This window comes from Hyperoodon ampullatus, assembly GCF_949752795.1.
Source record: "Hyperoodon ampullatus genome assembly, chromosome: 6".
NCBI classification, from domain to species: domain Eukaryota; kingdom Metazoa; phylum Chordata; class Mammalia; order Artiodactyla; family Ziphiidae; genus Hyperoodon; species Hyperoodon ampullatus.
Genome location: NC_136919.1, coordinates 3,927,162 through 3,949,636, shown reverse-complemented (window position 1 = coordinate 3,949,636; position 22,475 = coordinate 3,927,162). Strand labels below are relative to the sequence as shown.

Below are 22,475 nucleotides of genomic sequence, written 5' to 3'. Positions count from 1 at the left end.
AACAGTTAATAAATGTAGAAGGAGTGAGAGAATTAGAAGGATCACCATTTTGCAACCATCAGTGAAACAGTTGATTCAGCAGTGGAGGCTGAACCCATTAGGAGAAGCTGTGGGGAACGGGATGTGTGCATGACGACAAAGTCCTACTCTACAGATTGCTTCTCACCTCGCCTTTATGATGGAGAGAGCTGGCTGTCACCTCTTTAACCCAGTGACCAAACTTAGCATCACTAAGGTGGGACAACCTGACTTTAGGTACCGCCAATGCTGTGGAGCACACAGCATCACCTGAGAAATATCCTTGCCTAAGACATCTCAGCTGAACTGCATCAAGCCTTGGCCCTAACGTTCGGTATACATGGGATGGAGGAACAGGTTAGACGGCACCTCAAGGAAACAATCAGACAAATCCGGAAAGCAGACCCTTCTACCAGACGGGCCTGAGCTCTTTTGAGGGGGTGGGGGTTGGGGGGGAGGGATCAATGTCAAAAGAAAGGGGTAGGGGGCGCTCTTCTATCATAAAGGAGGCTAAAGAAACAGGCAAACGCAATGCTTGAAACTTGGCATGATCCTGATTCTAAAAGAGCCACTCTACGAGAAAATGGGGGGAGATGGCAAAAAAAAAAAAAGTGAGTCTGAACTGAATATGCACCGATACTAGGAAATTATTGACAGTTTTCTTAGGTGTGATAATGACAGTTACATGATGATGTAAGAGTGTCTGTTTTTAGGAGATACATGCTCAAGTATTTATGGGTGAAGTGTCATGATGTCTGCAATACATCTTCAGAATGTTTTATCAAAACAAAACACATTTATATGTACATATATATGCATATAGAGACATAAAGCACAGTTGGCAAATGATAACTATTGTTGAATAACAGTGAGGGATATATAGGTGTTCATTAGACATGTTTCACTCGCTTTCTTTTTGGAAATTTTTCATAATAAAAACTTGCAAAAATACATGAAGATCAGAAAATAATAATTGGACTGCGCAGCGAAGGGAAGTCTGAGATCCTCATCACGAGATGGTGAGATTCTCCAGGCTTCACTCACTCTCTGCGTCTGTGGAAATGAAGGATTGGGCAGATGGTTTGTTTTTAACTTTGGTAAACTACGCATCACACAAAATTTGCCATCTTAACCACTTTTTTTTTTTTTTTTTGCTGTTCGCGGGCCTCTCACTGTTGTGGCCTCTCCCATTGCGGAGCACAGGCTCCGGACACACAGGCTCAGCGGCCATGGCTCACAGGCCCAGTCGCTCCGTGGCATGTGGGATCTTCCCGGACCGGGGTACGAACCTGTGTCCCCTGCATCGGCAGGCGGACTCTCAACCACTGCGCCACCAGGGAAGCCCCTATCTTAACCATTTTTAAGTGTACAGTTCAGGGGCATTAAGCACATTCACATTGCTTTGTAGCCATCACCCCCATCCACCTCCAGGACTTTCTCATCTTGCAAAACAGAAACGCCGTGCCTATTAACTAACTCATCCCTCACCCACAGCTTCTAGCAACCACTATTCTACTTTCTGTCTCTGTGATTTTGACTTCTCCAGATACCTCATGTAAGTGGAATAAAGTATTATCTTTCTGTGATTGGCTTATTGTACTTAACAGAATGTCTTCAAGGTTCATCTGTGTTGTAGCACGTGTCAGAATTCGCTTCCTTTTTAAGGCTGAATAATATTCCGTTGCACAGATACACTCTATTTTGTTTACTTATTCATTTGTCGATAGACACTGGGTAGCCTCCCCCGCTTGGCTGTCGTGAATACCGCTGCTGGGAAGACGGGCATACAGGTATCTCTTTGAGTCCCTTCTTTGATGCTTCAGATGCATACCCAGGAGAGGAATGGCTGGATCTGGGTGGGGTGATTTGTAAAGGATTCTTTCCTGCTTTCCAAATGAGCTTATTACAGGTGCCCTTTTAAACTGCAAACCACTCATCTTGCAGAAATGCGTGGACAGACCACCTTTCAAGGATGTACCAACTGTAGTCACAAGACTGCTATGTCCTCACCCTCTCCCCAGCTTCTACATTCTTTACTTCAGAGAAGGAGACCTCCCTACATGCTCTTGGGTAGATAAGAAACAACCGGGAGAGAAAAATGCTCACCCTTCAGGGGACAATGATAAAATGGTAATTTGAAAACCTCTGAAGGTACAGGCAAAATAAATGTAAATTGAGTGCAAATCCTAGAAGCTGGAAGGCAGCGCCCCCTGCAGGTCACTCCTAGTGCTGATCAGCCTTGAGATAGACTGCTGATATAGATGGGTTTGTATTTCGAGTTCTCTGCAGAGACGTGTATGTCATCCTGAATGTCTTTCCTCGGCTCTCACTTCTTTATGGGTTCCTTTGAGGCTTTGCTTCCTCGGTCTGGAGGCTGAAGCCATGCCCCAGGCCCAAAGCCCCCTGACCCACGTAGGATGTCGGGGGAGACAGGGCCTCTCCCCGCTCAACAGCCACAGAAAACTCCTCTGATGGCTGAAACTACGCAGGCACCAAGGCCACCACTCCCTGGGGCTACTTGATGGGGCTTGACCGGGGAGGTGAGGACCCACTGGGAGATTTTCACCCTCCTCAGGCTGGCTAATGACCCCCCCCACACACACCCACACACGCATAGTGCTTGTTGGGAAGAATACAAACTTGCATCCATGCATCACAAGCTTACTGATCCTGGGATGCATGGTGCTGGAGAAACCCTGGGGAATAGGAGGTGGGGTCCTTGCCCTGGTGGATCAGGCAGATGCCCCCACTTATCACTGTGTGGACTTGGCTGTGGTGCCAGCTGCACCTGGGGGTTGGTGCTTGGTTTCCCGTCATTTGGTCAATACTTCCAAGTGACAAAATGCTACCTGGGGCTAAAAGAGGCGAGGCTTGTGAAGCCCCTGCACCCTCTCTGGCATGGGTGAATGTTCACGAGACTCCCATTCCTTCCTCTGTGCCTGCAGCCTCGCGAGGGCTTCCTGTGAGTATCCAGAGAACACAAACGCGGAAGTCATCGGGAGTTTATGGAGCAGTAACCAGATGCCGTGTGTTTCATTAATAACCAGCCTGCCATGTAAATTAGCACAACCCACCTGGTAGGAATCAGGCTGACACACCTTGTTTGCCCTCAGCAGCTAAAGCTTCTGGACTATCCCATGAAAGAGAGGGCAGAGTTCCACAGCTGAATATTTCTGATGAGATGTGATAACTTACACATTTAAAGCATTTTAGCATTTATAAAACGTTTTGCATGCATTATCTCATTTGCTACCTACAGCTCCAAGGGAAGCTTTATCTTAGCCCTGTTTTAGAAATGGCAAGGCTGAGGCTCGGGGAGGCTAATGCCTGCCTGTGGTCTGCAGCGGGTGTGTGTCAAGGCCAGGAGCAAGTGCAGGTCTGAGTACAGGCACGATGCACCCATTGCCCCCAAGTGACTCTGGAGAATCCGACATTATCCGCTCTGTTAATTGCCACCGGGGATTTATGTTTTATAAAACATGTATGAGGGATTCCCTGGTGGTGCAGTGGTTGAGAGTGCGCCTGCCGATGCAGGGGACACGGGTTCGTGCCCCAGTCCGGGAAGATCCCACATGCCGCGGAGCGGCTGGGCCTGTGAGCCATGGCCACTGAGCCTGTGCATCCGGAGCCCGTGCCCCGCAGCGGGAGAGGCCACAACAGTGAGAGGCCCGCGTACCGCAAAACAAACAAACAAACAAAAAAAAATATGAATCATCTAGATGGGAGGCAATAAAACACCAGTCTCCATTATGAAGAGCTGTCAAGAAGAGTTAGCCTCTCCAGTCCTCACGAGCCTCCTGCCAGAGGGTTTCATGAAATCGCTGTGGGGTAGAAAGATCAGATGAGCTACTTGATCGTCTGGTTATTTCCTAAACCTAGAAACAGGGTCCCAGCACTCTGTTTGATGCCCCTGCCGGGGATGCTGGGAGGCATCAAGCAGGAACGCTGGCCCTTGAAGGCTCCTCTCTTGTACCCCCTGCTTCCCTGCCTGATTTCTCCAAGCCCCTCTTTCCTGTCGTGCTCCTCTAGGCAAACCAACCATCTTGTGAAGTGGAGGCACCCCAGAACGTCACGCCGTGGTCTTCCACCAGGAAGCTGCCCGTCTCCATCTCGAGATTCATGGAGGCGGGAGGATGGGAGGGTTGAGCTCACAGACCGAGGGAGGTAATGCCTGTCTGGTACCCAAGAGCAAAGGGCCAATAAAGATTTGTTTGAATCGAAAACGTTATACACACATATGTATGTGTGGGGAGAGGGAGACTGGAGAGAGGGGGAGAGGAAGGAAAGGGAGGGGGGAAGAGGCAGGGAGAGAGGGAGGGAAGAGGAGAGAGGGAAATTAAAAGGATACACGTCAGGATGGAGGTGCATGTTTTATTTTCTTCTTTCTACTCTGATCATATTTCATTCTTGTAATTTAAGCAGTAATTAGATAGATGGATGATGGATGGATGGATGGATAGATAGATAGATAGATAGATAGATAGATAGATAGATGGATGGAGTTTTCGGGCTGGTTTTTGCTAGAGGAAAAGTAGGCAGGAGCGCCACCGTGTGGCGAATTGCTGCCTCCCGCGGAGCCCGGACGCCTGGGAGGTGGGGTCGGCCCGCACTGAGTGCCGTCCGCGAGGGGCAGGCAGGGCGGGGCTCCCTCCACCTCAGCTGCCTACAGCTCCTGGGCTTGGACAGAGCTCCCCAGTCTCCCTGAATGACTGAGTCGCAGCAGGACCGCGATGGGTGCTCTTCCGGCGCCAGGAGACAGAGGAGGATTGGTGGTGGTGGTAGGAGGGTCACCGTTGGGCAGCATGTGGGAGTCCTCGCCCCCAGGGCAAAGACCACCTGGTCCATCCTCTCGTCCCCAGGACGGGTGGGCTCAGCTCAGCTCCCGCTTGCTGCATTCTGTGGCCATTCTAAGCCAAGGCCATAAATGTACCCAAGGTCACAGAGCTGATGCCAGCTGATGCTGGGACCAGAGGCTGAACCCTGCAGCACACGCAGCACAGCACAGGCCAGCCTTACCGGGGTCAGTCTGTGCCTGTCGTCTGCTGAGACAGGATTCCACAGGGTCCTTCCCCTCAGATAGCTGTTGGTCTTATTAAGAAGCAGCTGAGTGCCCATGACAATGGACAGAGACAAGAATCCAAGGGTTGTCGTGGTGGGCCAAATCCTTTATACTACAGGTGACCCACAGATTGTGGGAAGTCTGGAAGGCTTCCTGGAGGAGTAGACTGAAGAAAAAGGACATTCCAGGCAGGGGGAACAGGAAGGGCAAAGGCAGGAGTTGGAATTCAGTCTGGTGGATAAAGAACTCACCTGCCATATCAGTAAACAAAGGATGTTGCGGCCACCAAGCCCTCAGCCACTGCAGCCACCCCCAAGGGTGCACCCCAGGGGATTCAGGATGGAGAAAAACAGGATACTGACCCTAGATAGTTAAGAAGCATATCAAAGGAATAATTTCATTAAGCCCAGACTCTTGCATTTTCCCATTCATAGAAAAGCCCTAAATTCATTAACTTGAGATGCCTGGGTTTTTTGTTTGTTTGTTTGTTTGTTTGTTGGCTGCAGCTGTGTAGCATGTGGAATCTTATTTCCGCGACCAGGGGTCAAACCTGCGCCTTCTGCAGTGGAAGCGCGGAGTCTTAACCACTGGATCGCCAGGGAAGTTCCCCGGTTTTTCTTTAATTAGCAATAATCTTTTGTTGTTCGACTACCTGCTTTTTTGTTTTGTTTTGTTTTGTTTTGTTTTTGCAAAATCCTGGCTCCTCCCTTACCTCTTTAGAAGAGTCCCTCAGAGTTACCTGAGAGGGTGTCTCCTGGGCTCAAGTCCTCAGTAATGCCCCACATAAAATATAATTCTCAGCTTTCAGGTTGTGCTTTTCTTCTTGTAATCGACAGTCTCCAGCAGGAAGGACACAGCATATTCAGGTGACAATGAGAAGATGGTTAGAAGGTGACAGCTACAACCCCAAACACTTCTCTGGCTTTATCCTGTGTCCTTACCCAAACCCTTTTTCCACTCTCCCGTGGTTTTAGCAGGTCGGCCAGCCCGGCCAATGAGAGGCCCATATCCCTCTCCCCGCTACAGTGAATGGTGCAGAGATGAGCCAATCAGAGTCGCTCCCTGGCCTCTAACTGAAACCATTGAGAGAGCAGCTTTCTTTCCACTGGAGTTTCTAAGCTTATAGACTCAAAACTGGTAATGCTGAGGATCTCAGCCGCAGGATAAAGCAAAGCTGAGAGATGGAAAGTGAGATATTCATGCATTGATTGATGGATCCATTCATTCTGTAAGTACATCACCAGTATCTACCATACACTGAGATTCAGCTGTGAGCCAGGGAAACGAGACCCCTGCTCTTGTAGCGCCCACATTCCCTGTGGGCAGTGAGGCCCCCAAAATAAATAAATAAAGAGGAAATAAATCCACAAGATATTTTCAGTTAATTATGAACGCTAAGAAGAGCAAGACTGATGAAACAGAAAGTGTCTGGGGTGGGAAAGTCAGGCTTTAGTTGATGGCAAAGGAGGTCTCGCTACAGCGGTGACATTTCAGCTGAGACCTGGATGACAAGGGGTCAGCCATGCAAAGATCTGGGGTTGGGCCATCCAGCAGAGGGGACAACAAATGCAAATGTCCTGAGGCTGGAATGAATGAGATCCAGGCAATATCATGTGAGCATCTGGATCCAGCCATACCTGAAGTAGACACTTTTCAGTGACATGAAGTAATTGTTTTGTTGTTTGTTCTTTTTTTTTTTTTTTTTTTTTTGACAACTGTGTGGCCCCTGACCACAGGGAACCATTTTCTTTTTAAATATTTATTTATTTATTTATTATTCATTTTTTGGCTGCGTTGGGTCTTAGTTGTGGCATGCGGGATCTTTCATCGAGGTGCGCGGGCTCTTCATTGTGGCACACGGGCTTCTCTCTAGTTGTGGCCCACAGGCTCCAGAGCACGCAGGCTCCGTAGTTGTGGCACGTGGGCTTAATTGCCCCGTGGCATGTGGGATCTTAATTCCCTGACCAGGGATCGTCCCCTGCACTGGAAGGCGGATTCTTAACCACTGGACCACCAGGGAAGTCCCTTGTTGTTCTTAAACAAGTTTAAATCGGGTTTCTGCAGCTTGCATCTGAAAAATTCCATCATTTGAAAGAGTTCTGACACCATGAAAACACTGAGCGCTAATCTCTGAAGCTGAGATTTTTGTCCTGTGGGCAAAGGGAACTCATTAAAGGTTTTTAAGCTAGGGAGGAATCTTCCTGGTCTTGCTCCTTCTTTCCTTTCTAGGCTCATCTCTCGAATATCCTGTCCTTCCCTCCCCTTCCTTCAGTTGCTACCCTCCGCTCAGACTGAACTTGTCTGCTGTCACTTCCCTGAAGGTCCTGGCCTCCAGCCCTTTGCACATCCTTCCCTGCTTTCCTTCTCCCAACTAACTCAGCCTGGCATCAACTTAGATGCCACTTCCTTCACTAACTCTCCAAGTCTGGGTCCATTTCCCCATGCCCCAAGCTCCTTGTTTACATGCAAACCACGTTCACATCACAGCACTTATTAGCCCAAATTATAAATGTCTGGGTATTCTGTCCCACCTGCTAGACAAAGAAGAAGCTCACTAGGGCTCCTGTCTGGTTCTTGTTTGAAACCCTAGCATCTGGTACCTAGTAGGTACTCAGTAAACATGTATTAGCTAAGGGAATGTAATGGACCAAATGTCTGTGTCTCCGCAAAATTCATATGTTGATGAATGAATGTGATGGTATTTGGAGGTGGGGCCTCTGGATGGGAGATAGGTTTAGATGAGGTCATGAGGTTGGGACCCCCATGATGGGATTAGTGTCCTCTTAAGAAGAGGAAGAGAGACCAGAGCTTGTCCTCTCTCTGCCATGTGAGGCCTCAGCAAGATGGTGGCTGTCTACAAGCCTGGAAGCTTGTCCTCACCAGAGACTCAATCTGCTGGCAACTTGACCTTGGACTTCCCAGCCTCTGTGAGAAATAAATGCTGTTTAAGTCACCCAGTATGTGGTGTCTTGTTCTGGCAGCCCGAGCTGGGAGGAGGGAAGGGGGAAGAAGGAGGGACCTGGCACATGAAAGGTACCAACAGAACTCGAATGAATGGGCACAAGGCTGCTGATGTGACCTAGCCCTTGGAAGCATCTAAATGAAGGCATTTCATTTCCAGGGCTGCCTACCAAGAGGAGTGGTGTTGGCTCTGCAGGCAGCCCTGGAGGGGATCCAGAGGCTGGGAGGTCTCAGTCTGCAAGAGCCTATGAGAGGCTGCCTGGGGCCTCCTGGCTTCAACTGATGTGCTCATGGGGCCTGGACAGTGCTCTCCCATAGAGGGGCTCCCAGGTGGCTCCAGGGAAGGCCTGCCTTTACTTGCAGGCTGGGATCCTGGTCTAGGAAAGGAGTCCCTGAGTTGGTTACTCAAGGGGGAAGGGAAGGACCCTCAGTGGGACTACATCTTAGAACAACAGCTGAACTGTACATGCCCGATACAGCAGCTTTACACTAGAAAATACCCTACAAGCTAAATGCCCTGAATGGAGAAGGTGATTGGTAAGGTAAGCCATGAAAAACCGTGAAATCATTAAACATGTTAATGAAAGCCACAAGAGAATTTAGGAGGTCCTGAAACAAAATAACATTCAGTGAAAAGAAAAAAAGACCTGCTGGTTGACAATAGCAAAATGTGGACATGTGTGTATACCAAAGTGAATTAAGGGACAAGTCCTTGAATTAATTTTTATTTTTATTTCTACTGTAATCATTTTTCTAATTATTTTTTATTTTTCTGAACGTTCTTGAATTCTTTGCATAATGACAGAGTTCCAGTTGATTCTGGGCAAACTGTGGCATCCAAAGAATATTCCAGGAGTTTCCACTAATCTCTCTCCACCAGGAAGAGAGACCAGTCATCTCCTGTGTTTGGCCTGTGGTCCAGAGAGCACCAGCACCGCACAGACCAGGGTGACCCCCAGGCTGGCACTCCCTCGATGGCCGGGCCCAGCAGCAGTGAGACCCTGCCCGAAACCCTGCCTTTCTCTCCATGTCGGACCTTGGACTTCAGTTATGTCGAGGCTTCCTGTCGCCAAACTTGTTTTCTTTAGGAGGGAAACCTAATCTCTCCAGCTCTGGGCTGGCAGAGCATGCAAATCAGCCTAACAGTGCTCTATTTTGTGAGTTCTCATATGCAAAACCTCGTGAAATAAATCAGCCATCCCGTAAGCTGGGGGAGGCTTGAGAGCCAGAGGAGGAAGAAGTAGGTGCCCTCTGTGCCCAGCGGGCTGAAATGTCCGAGACTGGCCATCCCAGCCTTCCCGCTGGTGACGGACACCTGGAGGCAGCCCCCAACACCCGGCCCTCCCTGTTCTCCACAGCGGCCACCAGATGGCAGCACACGCGGGCCTTGGGACCCGAGAGCAGCCTGTCCGTGGGCCTGAGCGGCTGAGGGTCCCGCACACGCGGAAATCACCCACGTTCAATATCACACCTGCTGCTCCTCACTCGGTCTAGGGTCAAGCCTGGGGAAGCGTGAATTTGACTTTTTTCTCAACGGCGACCTCTGCAAGGACAAGAGGGGCCACTCTAAAAGCAGTTTGCAGCAGCACAAGCCAAGGGCTTTGTAGGCGAGTGCTCCAGGCTGGGGATGCTGAGTGCTGAGCTCAGGGAGTGAGGGAGGGAAGGAAGGAGAAGGAGGAAAGGGAGAAAGGAAGGAGGGAGGGAGAGAGGAAAGAGGGAAAGAGAGAGAGAAAGAAAGGAAGGAAGGAAGAAAGAAGAAAGGAAGAAAGAAAGAAAAAGAAGGAAAGGAAGGAAGAGACTAACTTATGAGTTCTCTACACAAAATCAGGTTTATAAGCAAATGTTTTATTTTAACTTCAATTTTTAAAATTTAATAATTTAGCCATTACTTTTAAAATCCACATGTTATTAAAAATTTCCGGAGAGTGAGTGCTGCTCCAGGAACGGAGGGTTAGAGAAGAGAATGGCGAGTCTTGGCTCCTGGAAAGCTTTGATAAGCAAATACAGCCCAGCGCTCTGGCGCGCTCTCTATTGGCTGTTCCTTCACCGCCAGATTTTGACACAAATAATCAGATTGAAAATCAGGTAGGGAAACAGAAGAGGAAACACACACGCACACACACACACAGAGTAGGGGGGAAAAAGGAGAAGTATCTACTTGAGCAGAGAGTCACAAATTGACCGGGTGGCACCGTCCCCAGAGGGAGCAGCGAGCTGCCCACCGAGGACGGACGAGGAGCTCTGGACAGGTGAGTGAGTCGCACGCCCCTGCCTCTTCTTTTGAAATTTGCATATCCGACTTAGATCGCTTCCAAGCAGTTTACCTGGTACCTTTGGCAGTCCTAGGAAGACTAAGGGGGGGCTGGAAAAATCTCTTTTATGAGAGGTGGCTTTCAGTCCTTGAACCCAGAGAAGAGGTGGCAAGGAGACAGTCTCCTCTGAGATGCTGCGAGCCCCCCGCCACCGTGTACCCGTGGAGGAATTACCTTCCACCAATTGTGCGTGTATACCCGTTGTTGTTGTTATTTTTGTTTTTGTGTTTTGGCCGTATGGCATGCGGGACCTTAGTTCCCTGACCAGGGATGGAACCCGTGCCCGCTGCAGTGGAAGCGCGGAGTCTTAACCACTGGACGGCCAGGGAGGTCCCATGAACGCCCTTTGAAGTTTTGATTTTAGGCTGACAGAGATCACCTACCTGCATGATGTCATACCCACACCCCAGCTCTCCCAGGGACCTGGGCAGGCGAGGCAGGACACACGTGGAGGTGCCCGAGTTGGTGTCCATCTTCGGGGACAGACTGGCCCTGTCCCCAGGGCACTCTGAGCCTTTCTTTGGCTGTGAAATAAGAGAGTGGGATTGAGGACTCTGAAGGAAGTCTTAGCTTCAGCACCCACAGTCCCAGGCGACCTTCCCCAAAGTTCTTGGGACACTTTGAGAGGGAGGCGCTTCACATTCAGAGCCTCCTAAGGGGAGCAGGGGACTGACATCTCCACTGCACCCTCCCAACCAGCCTCCAGGAACAAGAGATGGGGAGGTGGTGCCTCAGCCTCTTCTACCTAATTTTGAAGAAAAAGCCAAGTTAGAGTCTGGGCGTCTGGGGAGAGGTGCTTGCTGTAACGTAGGGCTTGTTAAGGGGGGCAGTCCACTGAATCACTGTGGGTATGTGCCTGTGTACATTTTGCTGGGAAGAAAGTCCGCAGCTTTCATGAGATACTGTGGTGGGAGGTGCAAAGTAATTTTCGGTCTCTGGACGTGGATCTGGTGGGAGCCAGCTGAGCTGCACCTGCCCACACGGGCTCACTCCTCTGCACATTTCTTAGTGGGCAACAGGTAGAACGCTTCAGTCTTAGAGAAGGGGCAAGTTTCTTGTCCTCAGAGGTGGTGCAGAAAGGATTCTTTGGATAAGAAGATGTGTGAGGTTTCTTCCAACTCAGATTTGGGGATCAGAGGGAATTCCCTGGTGGTCCAGTGGTTAGGGCTATGTGCTTCCATTGCAGGGGCAAGGGTTCGATCCCTGGTCGGGGAGCTAAGATCCTGCAAGCCACTCAGCCAAAAAAAAAAAAAAAAAAAAAGATTTGTGGGTTGGTATGGCAGTTTCCCAGCACAAAGTTCTTGGGGACCACCAGGGAGTTATACTTGGGTTAGGTTTGATTGATGGAGTCACTCAAAACCAGTGCAGAGCATTTTCTCAAGGTTTTCAGGAGACTGGGTGGTGTCCCACTGGAGAGTACAAGGGCTCCCGAAGCCTTTGGGGCCAGATCGCCCCCCCCACCCGGGAAAACTAACCTGATCACATGTGATGCTTCACTGTGACACAACCTCTCAACCCTTTTCAGAAACAACAGAAAACTTTACCCTTCCTCAGTCTAGAGGGTGGTTTTTGTTCCTTTGTTTCCAGGAATTCAAACCAATGGGAACTGCTTTAGTCTCTAATTCAGAGATGCTCAGGAAATGTTTTGTTGACTCCTTTTTGTTTTGTTTTTGTTTTTTAAATTAATTTTTATTGGAGTATAGTTGCTCTACACTCCTTTTTGTTTTTATTGAGGTAAAATACACATAACATGAAATGGACCATTTTAATCATTTTTTAAGTGGCCAGTTCAGTGGCATTAAGCACATTGACATTGCTGTGCTACCGTCGCCACCGTCCATTTATAGAACTTCTCTCATCTTGCAAAAAACTGAAACTCTGTCCCCAGTAAACAATAACTCCCCATTCCTCCCATCCCCCCCCAGCCCCTGGTCCCCACCATCCTACTTTCTGTCTCTGAATTGGACTACTCTAGGTAACTCATGTAGGTAGAATCATACAGTATTCATCCTTTGGTGTCTGGCTTAATTTCAAGTGGCATAATGACCTCATTGTTCATCCATGTTGTAGCACGTGTCAGGATCACTTTCCTTTTGAAGACTGAATAATATTCCATTGTTATGTCTATACTATATTTTGTTTACCCACTCATCCATTAATGGACACATCGGTTGTTTCTACCTTTTGGCTACTGTGAATGACAGTGCTATGAACCTGGGTGTACAAATATCTGTTCAAGTCCCTGCTTTCGATACTTTTATATACCCAGAGGTGGATTCACCTCTTTTTGACATTGCATCCTCTGAACTTAGGAAGAGACATTTGAGAACTCCTTCCAAATTTCGAATAGAAGTAATGACTACCCTCTGCTGGGGCCCCAAAAAGGACCTGGGCTCACGTCCCCTGACTCCTACATGGAAAGGGTGATTTTTTGTTTGTTTGTTTGTTTGTTTGTGTTTCCCCTTGAGTCGTGTCTTGAAACGTAAAGGAAGTCCAAAGGGTCCTCTGTAGCAGACTCTGAGAAACAACGGAGTCTTACTCAACCCTCCCAAAAAGGGAACCCGAGTGATGAGTTTCTTCGTCAAGGTAGGTCGGTCCCGTGCTAGAAGTCAACGAACCCCAGCATGGGATTTTAGAGCAAAAGGGAAGTTTAGAAATCTCTTAGTTCAACCGTCCCTTCTGAGAGATAGGAAAACCAAGCCCCAGGTTGGCGGCTGACGTGGTTAGGCTCAAGGTCACAGAATCCGATTCAGCCCCACGGGAGGCGCCTCGTTGCACGGAAATCACAGGCCTGCTGCTCTGGCTCCATCTGGAAGTCGGGGTGCAGGGCTGCCCCTCTTCAGAAGTACTGGCCGAGATTCTGACTCAGGGGCGGGGAACCCTCTACTGGGATTGGGGGTTTTTGAAGAGATACTAACAGTGAGTCTCTTTCCGGAGGCCCGATACCATCAAGGCCTCTGTTCTATGAAGAAATCTTGGGCTTCTTTCACAATCTCTGCTCTTAGCTCTTTCTCAGGACAGGTTAGTGTGAATCAAACCGTGTGGTTGTTAATTAACTACAGTATAGGTGATTGGTTCCTTTTTTTTTTTTTTAACTCAGCTCACAGGGGTCAAAAGGAAGTTCTCTCGGTGCATTTGGCCTCCACAGTGAGCTTGATGGCTCGGCTGTAGGGTTGCCTTCGCCACTGTCACTTTGCTAGGCTTAGCGGAGAGAATGTTCTAGGGAGGGAAGGGGAAGAGATTGGGGGCCCCGAGGGGATCACTAGAGTGGGCCCTGAGAATCACCTTCCTGGGACCCCCTTGCTCCCCTGTGTACGTGCTTCTGAACCCCAGAGAGCCCCTGTGTTGTCATCCCAGGTTCCGATCAGCTGACCTCTAGGGTCTCTTTGGGTTCTGGGCCCAAGGGATCACCGAAGCTTCCTAAAAGTAGCCTGTGCTCTCGCCTGCCTCTCCACCCCAAACTCCTCACGAGCCTAGATGGGGCCTGCTGGATCCTGGAAGAGTCCAAAGATCAGGGGAATTTGATTTGTCCTCCATCTTGCCCCACCAATGAGACTTCTCCTCCCTGCTCCAGGCAGGCTATCTTCATCCGGTGTTGAAAGGACCACAGGTGCAGATGGGCAGAGCTTGGGGCCAGGAGTCAAGTCCTAGCAGGCAGGGGCTCTGGGTCTGGCTCTGCTGTGAGGCCCTGGACAAGCCACTTGCCTCTCTCAGCTTCAGTTTCCCCCCATGACCCGGGAAGACAATCACTGTTTCCCTTGCCCCGGTGGGCATCAGATTCGGTGGCACAGTGCACGCTGGGGAGCTTCACGCGCTGTCCTGTTTCCTCCTTAGCTTGTCAGCTCAGTTGCCACCGCCCTGAACGAGAGCCCACCCCGTGGTCTGACGGCCAAGAGCACGGAGGCCTGGGAGGCAGACGACCAAGTCCAGCTCCACCTCACTCTGCCCTGGGATTGTGAGCCTCAGTTCCTCCTCTGTAAAATGGGGTAATAGCCACTCAGCTCACAAGCCAGGATTATCAGAGCTGAGGCTCTGCAGATCCAGGCTGCAAGAAGTATTTCCTGGTGTTCTAGCTCAGCGGCTTTAATACCTACTTTTGGTTCTAGTTGATTGACTAATAAAATACTATGTTTTAAAAAAATCATGGCTACGGAGGTCCCCCCAGAACAAAAGGCGAGGGGAACCCAGCCCCCCGGTCCTCCCCCAGAACGTAAGGGTTTCCTCTCTCTCTGCCCACGCTCTGGCCTCTTCAGGAGGCTCCTGAAGCCAAGAGTTAGAAGGGGGCAGGAAGGGGCAGTGTGGGCAGCCCTGGGTGGGGGGAGGGGAGGAGGCATGGGGAAGAAGACTGTCCCTGGGAGATAAGAGCTGCCCCACAAGCCTGGGGAGGACAGCAGGCCGGCCGAGCCTCATGAGGTCAAAATCTGACAGCTGGACCGGACCCCAGAGGCCATCAGGTCCCACGCCCTCATTTCAGGGCCCAGGGGGAGGGGCCTGGAGCGTGTCCCGGCTCCTGGTCAGGGCTTGACCCCACCCATAGAGTGTGCCGGCTTTGGGTCAGGCACTGGGGATGCCACCAGACCAGACAGGACCCAAGCAGTGCCTGCCCTCCCAAAGCCTCTCCTCTGTGGCCTGAGTACCTGCATCCCCCCAGCAGCCCAGGCACCACACTGGGCCCTTGACACAATTGTCTGTAATAAAAAAAGTTCCTTTCTCTCCCCAGCAGTCCCAGGAGGTTGGTTTGAGATCGCCATTTAGCAAATCGAGACGCTGAGGCCTCCATCCAGGAAGGCTGGGCCTGGGATGGCCCCTGGCAGAGCGGCCTGGCCCAAACTCCTGCTGCCCCCAGAGGGGTGGGCAGGTCTGGGCACGGGTGTGGGTACCTCTTCTGCCTGCTCTGGGTCATCCCCCTGGGGAAGGGGTGGCTCCCTGGGCCGCTCCCAAGGCAGAGCTCCAAGCTCCCACTCTAATCTGCCTGCTCCCAGCCGGCTCCTTGGCCACGGCCTTATCAACCAGGCCCTCGCTGCTGTTCACAGCTTTTTCCCGCCATCTTTTTCCCCGCGCTTGGGCCTATCACGCCTGCAGCCTTGCCTGGTGCCTGGGCTGGCCCAGGAGTGGGGGACTCCTCCTCTGAGGCCTGGGGAATGGGCCCAGCAGAGCTGCCATCAGCACCGGCATCGGCTGAGTATTTCCTCTGAGCTTCTGCCTGGGTGTGGCATGGGGGTGGGGAGGACAGAGGACCACCAGGAGATGCTCTGTCTCCTGGGAGCCCTCAGGAGAGCCTCACGGCTGGGCGCAGGGATGTGAAACATTTCGGGAGGGTGGGGCGGCGGGCAGGAGATGCTGTCTGCCCCAGAGGGCTCTGCACCAGAAGCCAAGAGTACCGGGTAGTCAGGCTGGTCCAGCTCCACACTCCCCGACCCGCTGACCCGTGGGTTCAGTGATGGGCCTGGGCTGGGCTGCCCTGTGCTCAGTCCCTAGAGTTGGTGGACATTGGCCTCTTCCTCCCTGTGCACAAAATGACTTCAGTCCTCCAGTGGGGTCCTCTCAGGCCTCGAGCTCCACATAGAACCTCAACCATCCCCTCCACCCACGAGGAGAGAGGAAAAGCCCCTCCCTCTCTGTGGGCCAGATTCTGGGCTGGAGCTGTGGACAAGGTGCAGCCCCGCTCTGGCTACATCAGCACCCAACTTGCACAATAACGTGGATTTGCGATTGAGGGGGCCCCCCTCGTTGCAACCCACCTGCCAGGCTCCTCTCTGATAGGCGCTGAGCACGTACTAGGCACTCAGCAGCAGCATCAACCTGGATTACCATCTTACAGAAAAGGTAATAGGCCCAGAGAGGTTAAGCGTCTGCCCCAAATTGCACAGCGGGTGAGCTGGGATTCTAACCCATGAGCATCTGACTCCAAAACCTGTGCTCAGACCACAGCTTTTCACGGCCTCTGAATGCAGACCCCACCGGGATGCAGGTGCAGTTTTCTGGGTGCAGGGTCCAGAGTGTTTCACAAATGGAGGTCCCCTGCCCTTCCGTCTCTGCTCCCAGTGTAACTCAGGGCACGCAGCAGGGGCAGGCTGACCTGGGGTTTCCTAGAAGTGGGTGTATTGGTTTTCCAGCAAGAGAGGAGTGAGGGACACTAGGCTTTGTAGCTGCTGTAACAAAATACCATAAACTGGGTGGCTTAACACAACAGGAATGTATTCATTCAGGGTTCTGGAGTCTAGAAATCCAAAATCAAGGTGTCAGCAAAGTCAGCTCCTCTGGAGTTTCTGAGGGAGCGTCTGTTTCAGGCTCGTCTCCCAGCTTCCTGTTTGCCAGCAATCCTTGTCTTGAAGCCGCATTCCTCCAAATCTCTGCCCCCATCTCCACGTGGCCCTTCGTCCTGCGCGTGTCTGTGTCTGTGCGTCCAAGTTTCCTTCTTCTTATAAAGACACTTGTCACATTGGATTTAGGGTTTCTCCACACCTAGTGTGATGTCACCTTAACTCGATTACATCTGCAAAGACCCTATTTTCAAATAAGGTCACATTCACAGACTCTGGGTGGACCTGAACTTTGGGGGACAGTATTCAAACCAGGACGGTGGATTTTGATTTTAGGAGGAGGTCCTAAACTATAGAGGAGTATCGTCCTCTTGTCCTTCCTAAACTTTCTCATCTCCTCCCCCTGTAGGTGCGGGGCACCCACTGACAATGCCACGCTCCTTCCTGGTTAAGAGCAAGAAGGCTCACACCTACCACCAGCCTCGTGCCCAGGAGGATGAGCTCCTCTGGCCTCCTGCCCTTGGTCCTGGTGAGTCATAGCCCGGGCTGGCCTTCTGCTGTGCCCACCAGGACTCCCTGCCCATGTGATGGGGATGCAGCAGCATCCCACCGGAAGTAGCCGCTCTTCCAAGTCTGGAAACAGGGGGAGTTCAGTAAATGTGGGTTGAATGAATGAATAAATGCACCTATCTCTTCTCACCCCATGGGGGTGATGAGAGCATCCTGATTGGAGCTGTCCTCAGCAGCTGACGTGTGACTTGTAATCAGAGGGCTGATCTAGGGCTGAGGGTGGGTGCTGGGAAAAACGGAGACTTGTCCGAGAGCTCTCCTCGGTGGGGGAAGAGGGGGAGGGGAGGGGGAGGGGAGGGGAGGGGCAGAGGGAGAGGGAGGGGAGGGGAGGGGAGGGGAGGGGAGGGGAGGGGAGGGGGAGAGGGAGAGGGAGGGGAGGGGAGGGGGAGGGGAGGGGAGGGGGAGAGGGAGAGGGAGGGGAGGGGAGGGGAGGGGAGGGGAGGGGGAGACGGAGGGGAGGGGGAGGGGGAGGGGAGGGGAGGGGAGGGGGAGGGGAGGGGAGGGGGAGAGGGAGAGGGAGGGGAGGGGAGGGGGAGGGGAGGGGGAGACGGAGGGGAGGGGGAGGGGGAGGGGAGGGGAGGGGGAGGGGAGGGGGAGAGGGAGAGGGAGGGGAAGGGGAGAGGGAGAGGGAGGGGAGGGGGAGGGGGAGGGGGAGGGGAGGGGAGGGGGAGGGGGAGGGAAGGGGGAGGGGAGGGAAGGGGGAGGGGGAGGGGGAGGGGAGGGGAGGGGAGGGGGAGAGGGAGAGGGAGGGGAGGGGAGGGGGAGGGGAGGGGAGGGGGAGAGGAGGGGAGAGGGAGGGGGAGGGGAGGGGGAGGGGAGGGGAGGGGGAGGGGAGACGGAGGGGAGGGGGAGGGGGAGGGGAGGGGAGGGGAGGGGGAGGGGAGGGGAGGGGAGGGGGAGAGGGAGAGGGAGGGGAGGGGAGGGGGAGAGGGAGGGGAGGGGAGGGGGAGGGGGAGGGGAGGGGGAGGGGAGGGGCAGAGGGAGAGGGAGGGGAGGGGGAGAAGGAGAGGGAGGGGAGGGCAGGGGTCTCCTCCTGGCCTCCACACTGCTCCCACAATCCTGGGCAGAACCGCTGAGCGTCAGTAGCCAGGGGCGGCAGCAGTGGCCTCTCTCTGGTGCCCCTCCTTCCCCCAGTCCCTCCGGACTTCCCAGAGCTGAAGTCTGACAGTGTTGTCTCCCCACAGTGGCCAGGGACCAGGTCCTGAGTACCAACCCTGTCCTCAGCACCCTGTTCCCAAACCAGTGCCCGGACTGGACTGACCTCAAACGGGAGCCGGAGCTGGAGCTGGACCAGAGCTTGATGACCAGGATGGCCTCCGCCCCAGGTACCCAGCAGGGGACCCCTGCCACTCTCCAGCGGGTGCAAGGGGAATGGAGGATGGATGGGCCTGTGGAAGCGGGGCCCCTTGGAGTTGTGGAGTCAGGGAGGATCGGCAGTCCGGGCTCTCAGGCTTCTGCTTGAATCCCTCCAGGACGGGGAGTTCATTCCCACATGAGAGCTTCTGTGTGGTGGGGCAGAGGAAGCTGGACAGGCCCACGTAGTGGGTGAGGTGGGCACTCTGCAGGGGTTGGGGCACATTTCTGGACTGAAAAGCCAAGGAGCTACAGTGAGGACCCAGACCACCCCCTAGTAAATAATTGGGGCTACACACCAAAGCCTCAGCATGAGGTCACAGTGGAGGGTGGCGGGGAGTGGGTGCCCTGCTTTTAATGTCACCACTAGGTATATGTCCCACTCTCCACAGAGGGGCCTGCTGTGACGTCCCGACCCCAGGATGGGGGCTCACCATCCTCCGACTCACCCCCGTTCTACAAGCCCAGATTTTCCTGGGATGCCCTGGCTTCATCCTATGGGCACAGCTACCAGCAGGCCCCCTCCACCATGCAGTCTGCCTTCCTGGAGCGCTCCGTCAGCCTGTATGGCAGCCCTCTGGTGCCCAGCACCGAGCCGCCCTTGGACTTTAGCCTCCACTACTCCCCGGGCTTGGACGCATACCACTGCATCAAGTGCAGCAAGGTGGGTGGCCGGGATGCAGATGGGCTCTCGGGTCCTGCTTGCATCCCCTCTCCAGCACCCTGGCAGCTGCGAGTGTTCAGAGCTGGGTGCCCCCTGTGAAGTGACTCTTGGGTCCTCTGGTGGGATCAAGGACTCACAACGTTCTTCCTCATCACCATTCATTGAGCCCTGACCATGTGCTCAGCCCTGTGCTAAGCACTTGACATGCATGAGCCCCGGGAGGTGGACGAAAGGCGAAGGTTCAGAGACGTTGAGTCACTTGCCCAATAGCACACAGCAAGTAGATACCACAGCCAGCATTCCAACCTGGCTCTGCCCACCTCCCACTTTTTAACCGCCATTCAGCCTCCAGATAGGGCCAGGAGGGGCCTTCCAGATCCCCCCTCCCAGACTCCATTCTACAGACAGGAAAGCCAGCCACAGAGAGGGAAAGGGGCCTTCCCAGGACGCACAGCACACGGCAGCAGAATCGGCAATCCAGTGTTCCTTCTCCTGGACACCCACCTATGGCTGAGCTGGGTGCGGAGGTGGGACCCCGGCCCCTCTCCCTCTCTGCACCCCCGGGGCCTCATGCTCTGCCCCTCCTGCAGGTGTTCTCCACCCCACATGGGCTCGAGGTGCATGTCCGCCGCTCCCACAGTGGGACCCGGCCCTTCGCCTGCAACGTCTGCGGCAAAACCTTCGGCCATGCAGTGAGCCTGGAGCAGCACACGCACGTCCACTCCCAGGTGGGCAGCTGGCTGAGCACAGCACCCTCACTTCCCACTCCTGCTCTGTGCTCCCCCCAGGAAGCCTAGGGGGCTTTGGTGGGTCTCCCTCTGTGCCCCTGAGGGTGACAGATCGGGGGGCCCTCATTACCTGCCGCCCTGATCTGGGTCTCCATCACCCGCCCTTAACACAATTTGAGTCCCTGATGGACCAAGCTGGCTTCATGTACAGTTGGAAGAGGCTAGGAGCTCAGGTGGGATTTCGGGGGCAGCAAGATATCTGTGATGCTGAGGAATGACCCCACCTCCTGGGTGGTCAGGACAGGCTTCTCGCCTCTGAGACCCTTGACTCTTAGAATCTTGAAGTCAGGCTTAAATGTTCATCTCATCCCACTTAGCCCTACCTGATGCCGAAATCCCTTCCTCAGAATCCCATTCCAGGGAAAGCACCTGACACTGACCTGAGTTGCTAACACCTGGGTAGATATAAAAGCTCAGGCGGGAAACGCAGGAAAAGATGGTTAGAATGTACCACGTGCCGGTTGCCAGCTCAGTTCCCGACCTCCAATCCTCCCAACGATCCTTTGAGGTCACTACCCATAACGATCCAATGTACAGATGAGGAAACTGAGTCCCAGGGAGGTTAAATGACTTGCCAAAGGTCACGGTGGCGAGTAAGAGGCAGAAGCCAGAATTGGGCCCCAATAATTCAGCCGCTTAAACAAACCACAAGGGAAAATCCCCTAATAGGAGGCCACTCAGGGGCCAGGCCTCGGCCCCTCCTGGGAGGCAGGGATGGGGGTCCCTGGCCCTTGCTCCTCCAGGCCCCATCCTCGAGGCCACCCCAATGGAGTGTCCTGTTCCTCAGGGGATCCCGGCCGGGTCCAGTCCCGCGCCCAGCCTGGCAGTCCCGGGTCGCGAGGCCCCACCTGCGCCTGACCCCCCGGGGCCTCGTTTCCTCCGGCAGGGGCGCAGCTTCGAGTGCCGGATGTGCGGCAAGGCCTTCAAGCGCTCGTCCACCCTGTCCACCCACCTGCTCATCCACTCGGACACGCGGCCCTACCCCTGCCAGTTCTGCGGCAAGCGCTTCCACCAGAAGTCGGACATGAAGAAGCACACCTACATCCACACCGGTGAGGCCGCGGCCCGCGCTCGGCCCCCGCAGAGCTCCGCCCCCCACCCCGCCCCCACCAAGCCCCCCACCCCAGGGCCCAGGCAGAGCCTGCGGGCACCCCACCTTTCACTGTTAAAAGGTGCGGGCTTTAGGACCCGGGTGGGGAGGGATGGGGGTGTCAGGTTGCACAGGGGAGGCCACCCCCCTCCAACAGGAGGGCGGGGCACGCTGTGCTACTTAATGCGTAGAAAAAGTACTGGAAGGAAATAGCAAAATGTCGACACTGATAATCTGTGTGTAGAAGTGAGACCAGCAGGTGAATTTCTCCTTCGTTCATCATTCCTTCATTCACTCATTCCTCCAGCCATGCATTCCTTCATTCCCACATTCATTCATTTCCCATTTGGTCATTCATTCATTCATGCTGCTACTCACCCTGTCGGTCCCCCACTCATTCACCCGTTCCCCCGTTTGGTCACTCATTCATCATCCCTCCAGCCATTCATTCATCCTCATTCAGTCATCCATTCCTTTATCCCTCTATTCATTCATTCATTCATTCCCCATTCATTCATTCCTCAGCTGTTAGCCAGTGCCCCTTTTCTGCAGGGCCCTGTACCAGGTGCTGGGCTTCATTGATGAACAAGGTGGACCCAGTCCCTGCCTTAAAACCGGGATACAATTGGCCGAGGGGTTGGGTGGTCAGAGCTGTATTTTTCTTGTCTCCCTTTTCTAATTATTTTCTAAAGTGAACGTGCGATAAAACATAATAAAGTTCCAGAGAACAACTGCAGGGCATTGGGGCAGCAGGTCTGGTCCAAACGGCCCTGACCCTGTCCTTGCCGCCCTGCAGGTGAGAAGCCACACAAGTGCCAGGTGTGTGGGAAGGCTTTCAGCCAGAGCTCCAACCTCATCACTCACAGCCGGAAGCACACGGGCTTCAAGCCCTTCAGCTGTGAGCTGTGCACCAAAGGCTTCCAGCGTAAAGTGGACCTGCGGCGGCACCGCGAAAGCCAGCACAACCTCAAGTGAGGCTTTCCCCGCTCCCAGCTCCTGACCGGCCTGCCCCAAGATCGTGTCACCTGGAGGGAGGCCAGCCTCACACACCCAGATCCCCAGTCTCCTGGAGGCAGCACTGGACGGGACTCGTCAAGCTTGTTTTGAGACTCACGAAATTGCTGGGTGACCTCGAGCAAGTCACTTTCCCTCTCTGGACCAACAATCCTCCTGCTGCAAAGTGTGGCAGCTGGATCTTTTCTGAGCTGATGTTGTCTACAGGTCTAAGAGCTCGGTGCCTTCCCCCCGGGGCAGAGCCCAGGAGGCCAGAGTAGCCCCAGGTGCACAGCGATGCCAAGAACAGACCAGAGCTGGGACCCATTGAGAAATCCTCCCCCTGCCTGCTGCTCACTGGGATCTGGTCAGCTCGGTTTTCAGCAGGCCCCTTTCTGGCTGCC

The 22,475-nt window shown here is 53.5% G+C and overlaps 1 protein-coding gene across 3 annotated transcripts; it reads left to right on the top strand.

Moving 5' to 3' along the window:
* Nucleotides 1-17,042: 17,042 nt before the first annotated feature.
* On the top strand, nucleotides 17,043-22,053 carry GFI1B (growth factor independent 1B transcriptional repressor; the record flags this gene model as incomplete). 3 transcript variants are annotated; one of them, XM_079707218.1, is made up of 6 exons in its annotated part: nucleotides 17,043-17,142; nucleotides 18,368-18,508; nucleotides 18,929-19,200; nucleotides 19,791-19,928; nucleotides 20,875-21,040; nucleotides 21,875-22,053. In XM_079707218.1, the coding sequence occupies 6 exons, from the start codon at nucleotides 17,043-17,045 to the stop codon at nucleotides 22,051-22,053; spliced, it is 996 nt and encodes a 331-aa protein (XP_079563344.1). The 3 variants fall into 3 exon arrangements, with proteins under 3 accessions (XP_079563344.1, XP_079563343.1, XP_079563345.1); XM_079707217.1 differs by having other exon boundaries at nucleotides 20,776-21,040; XM_079707219.1 differs by lacking the exon at nucleotides 19,791-19,928.
* Between the last annotated feature and the right edge of the window lie 422 nt (nucleotides 22,054-22,475).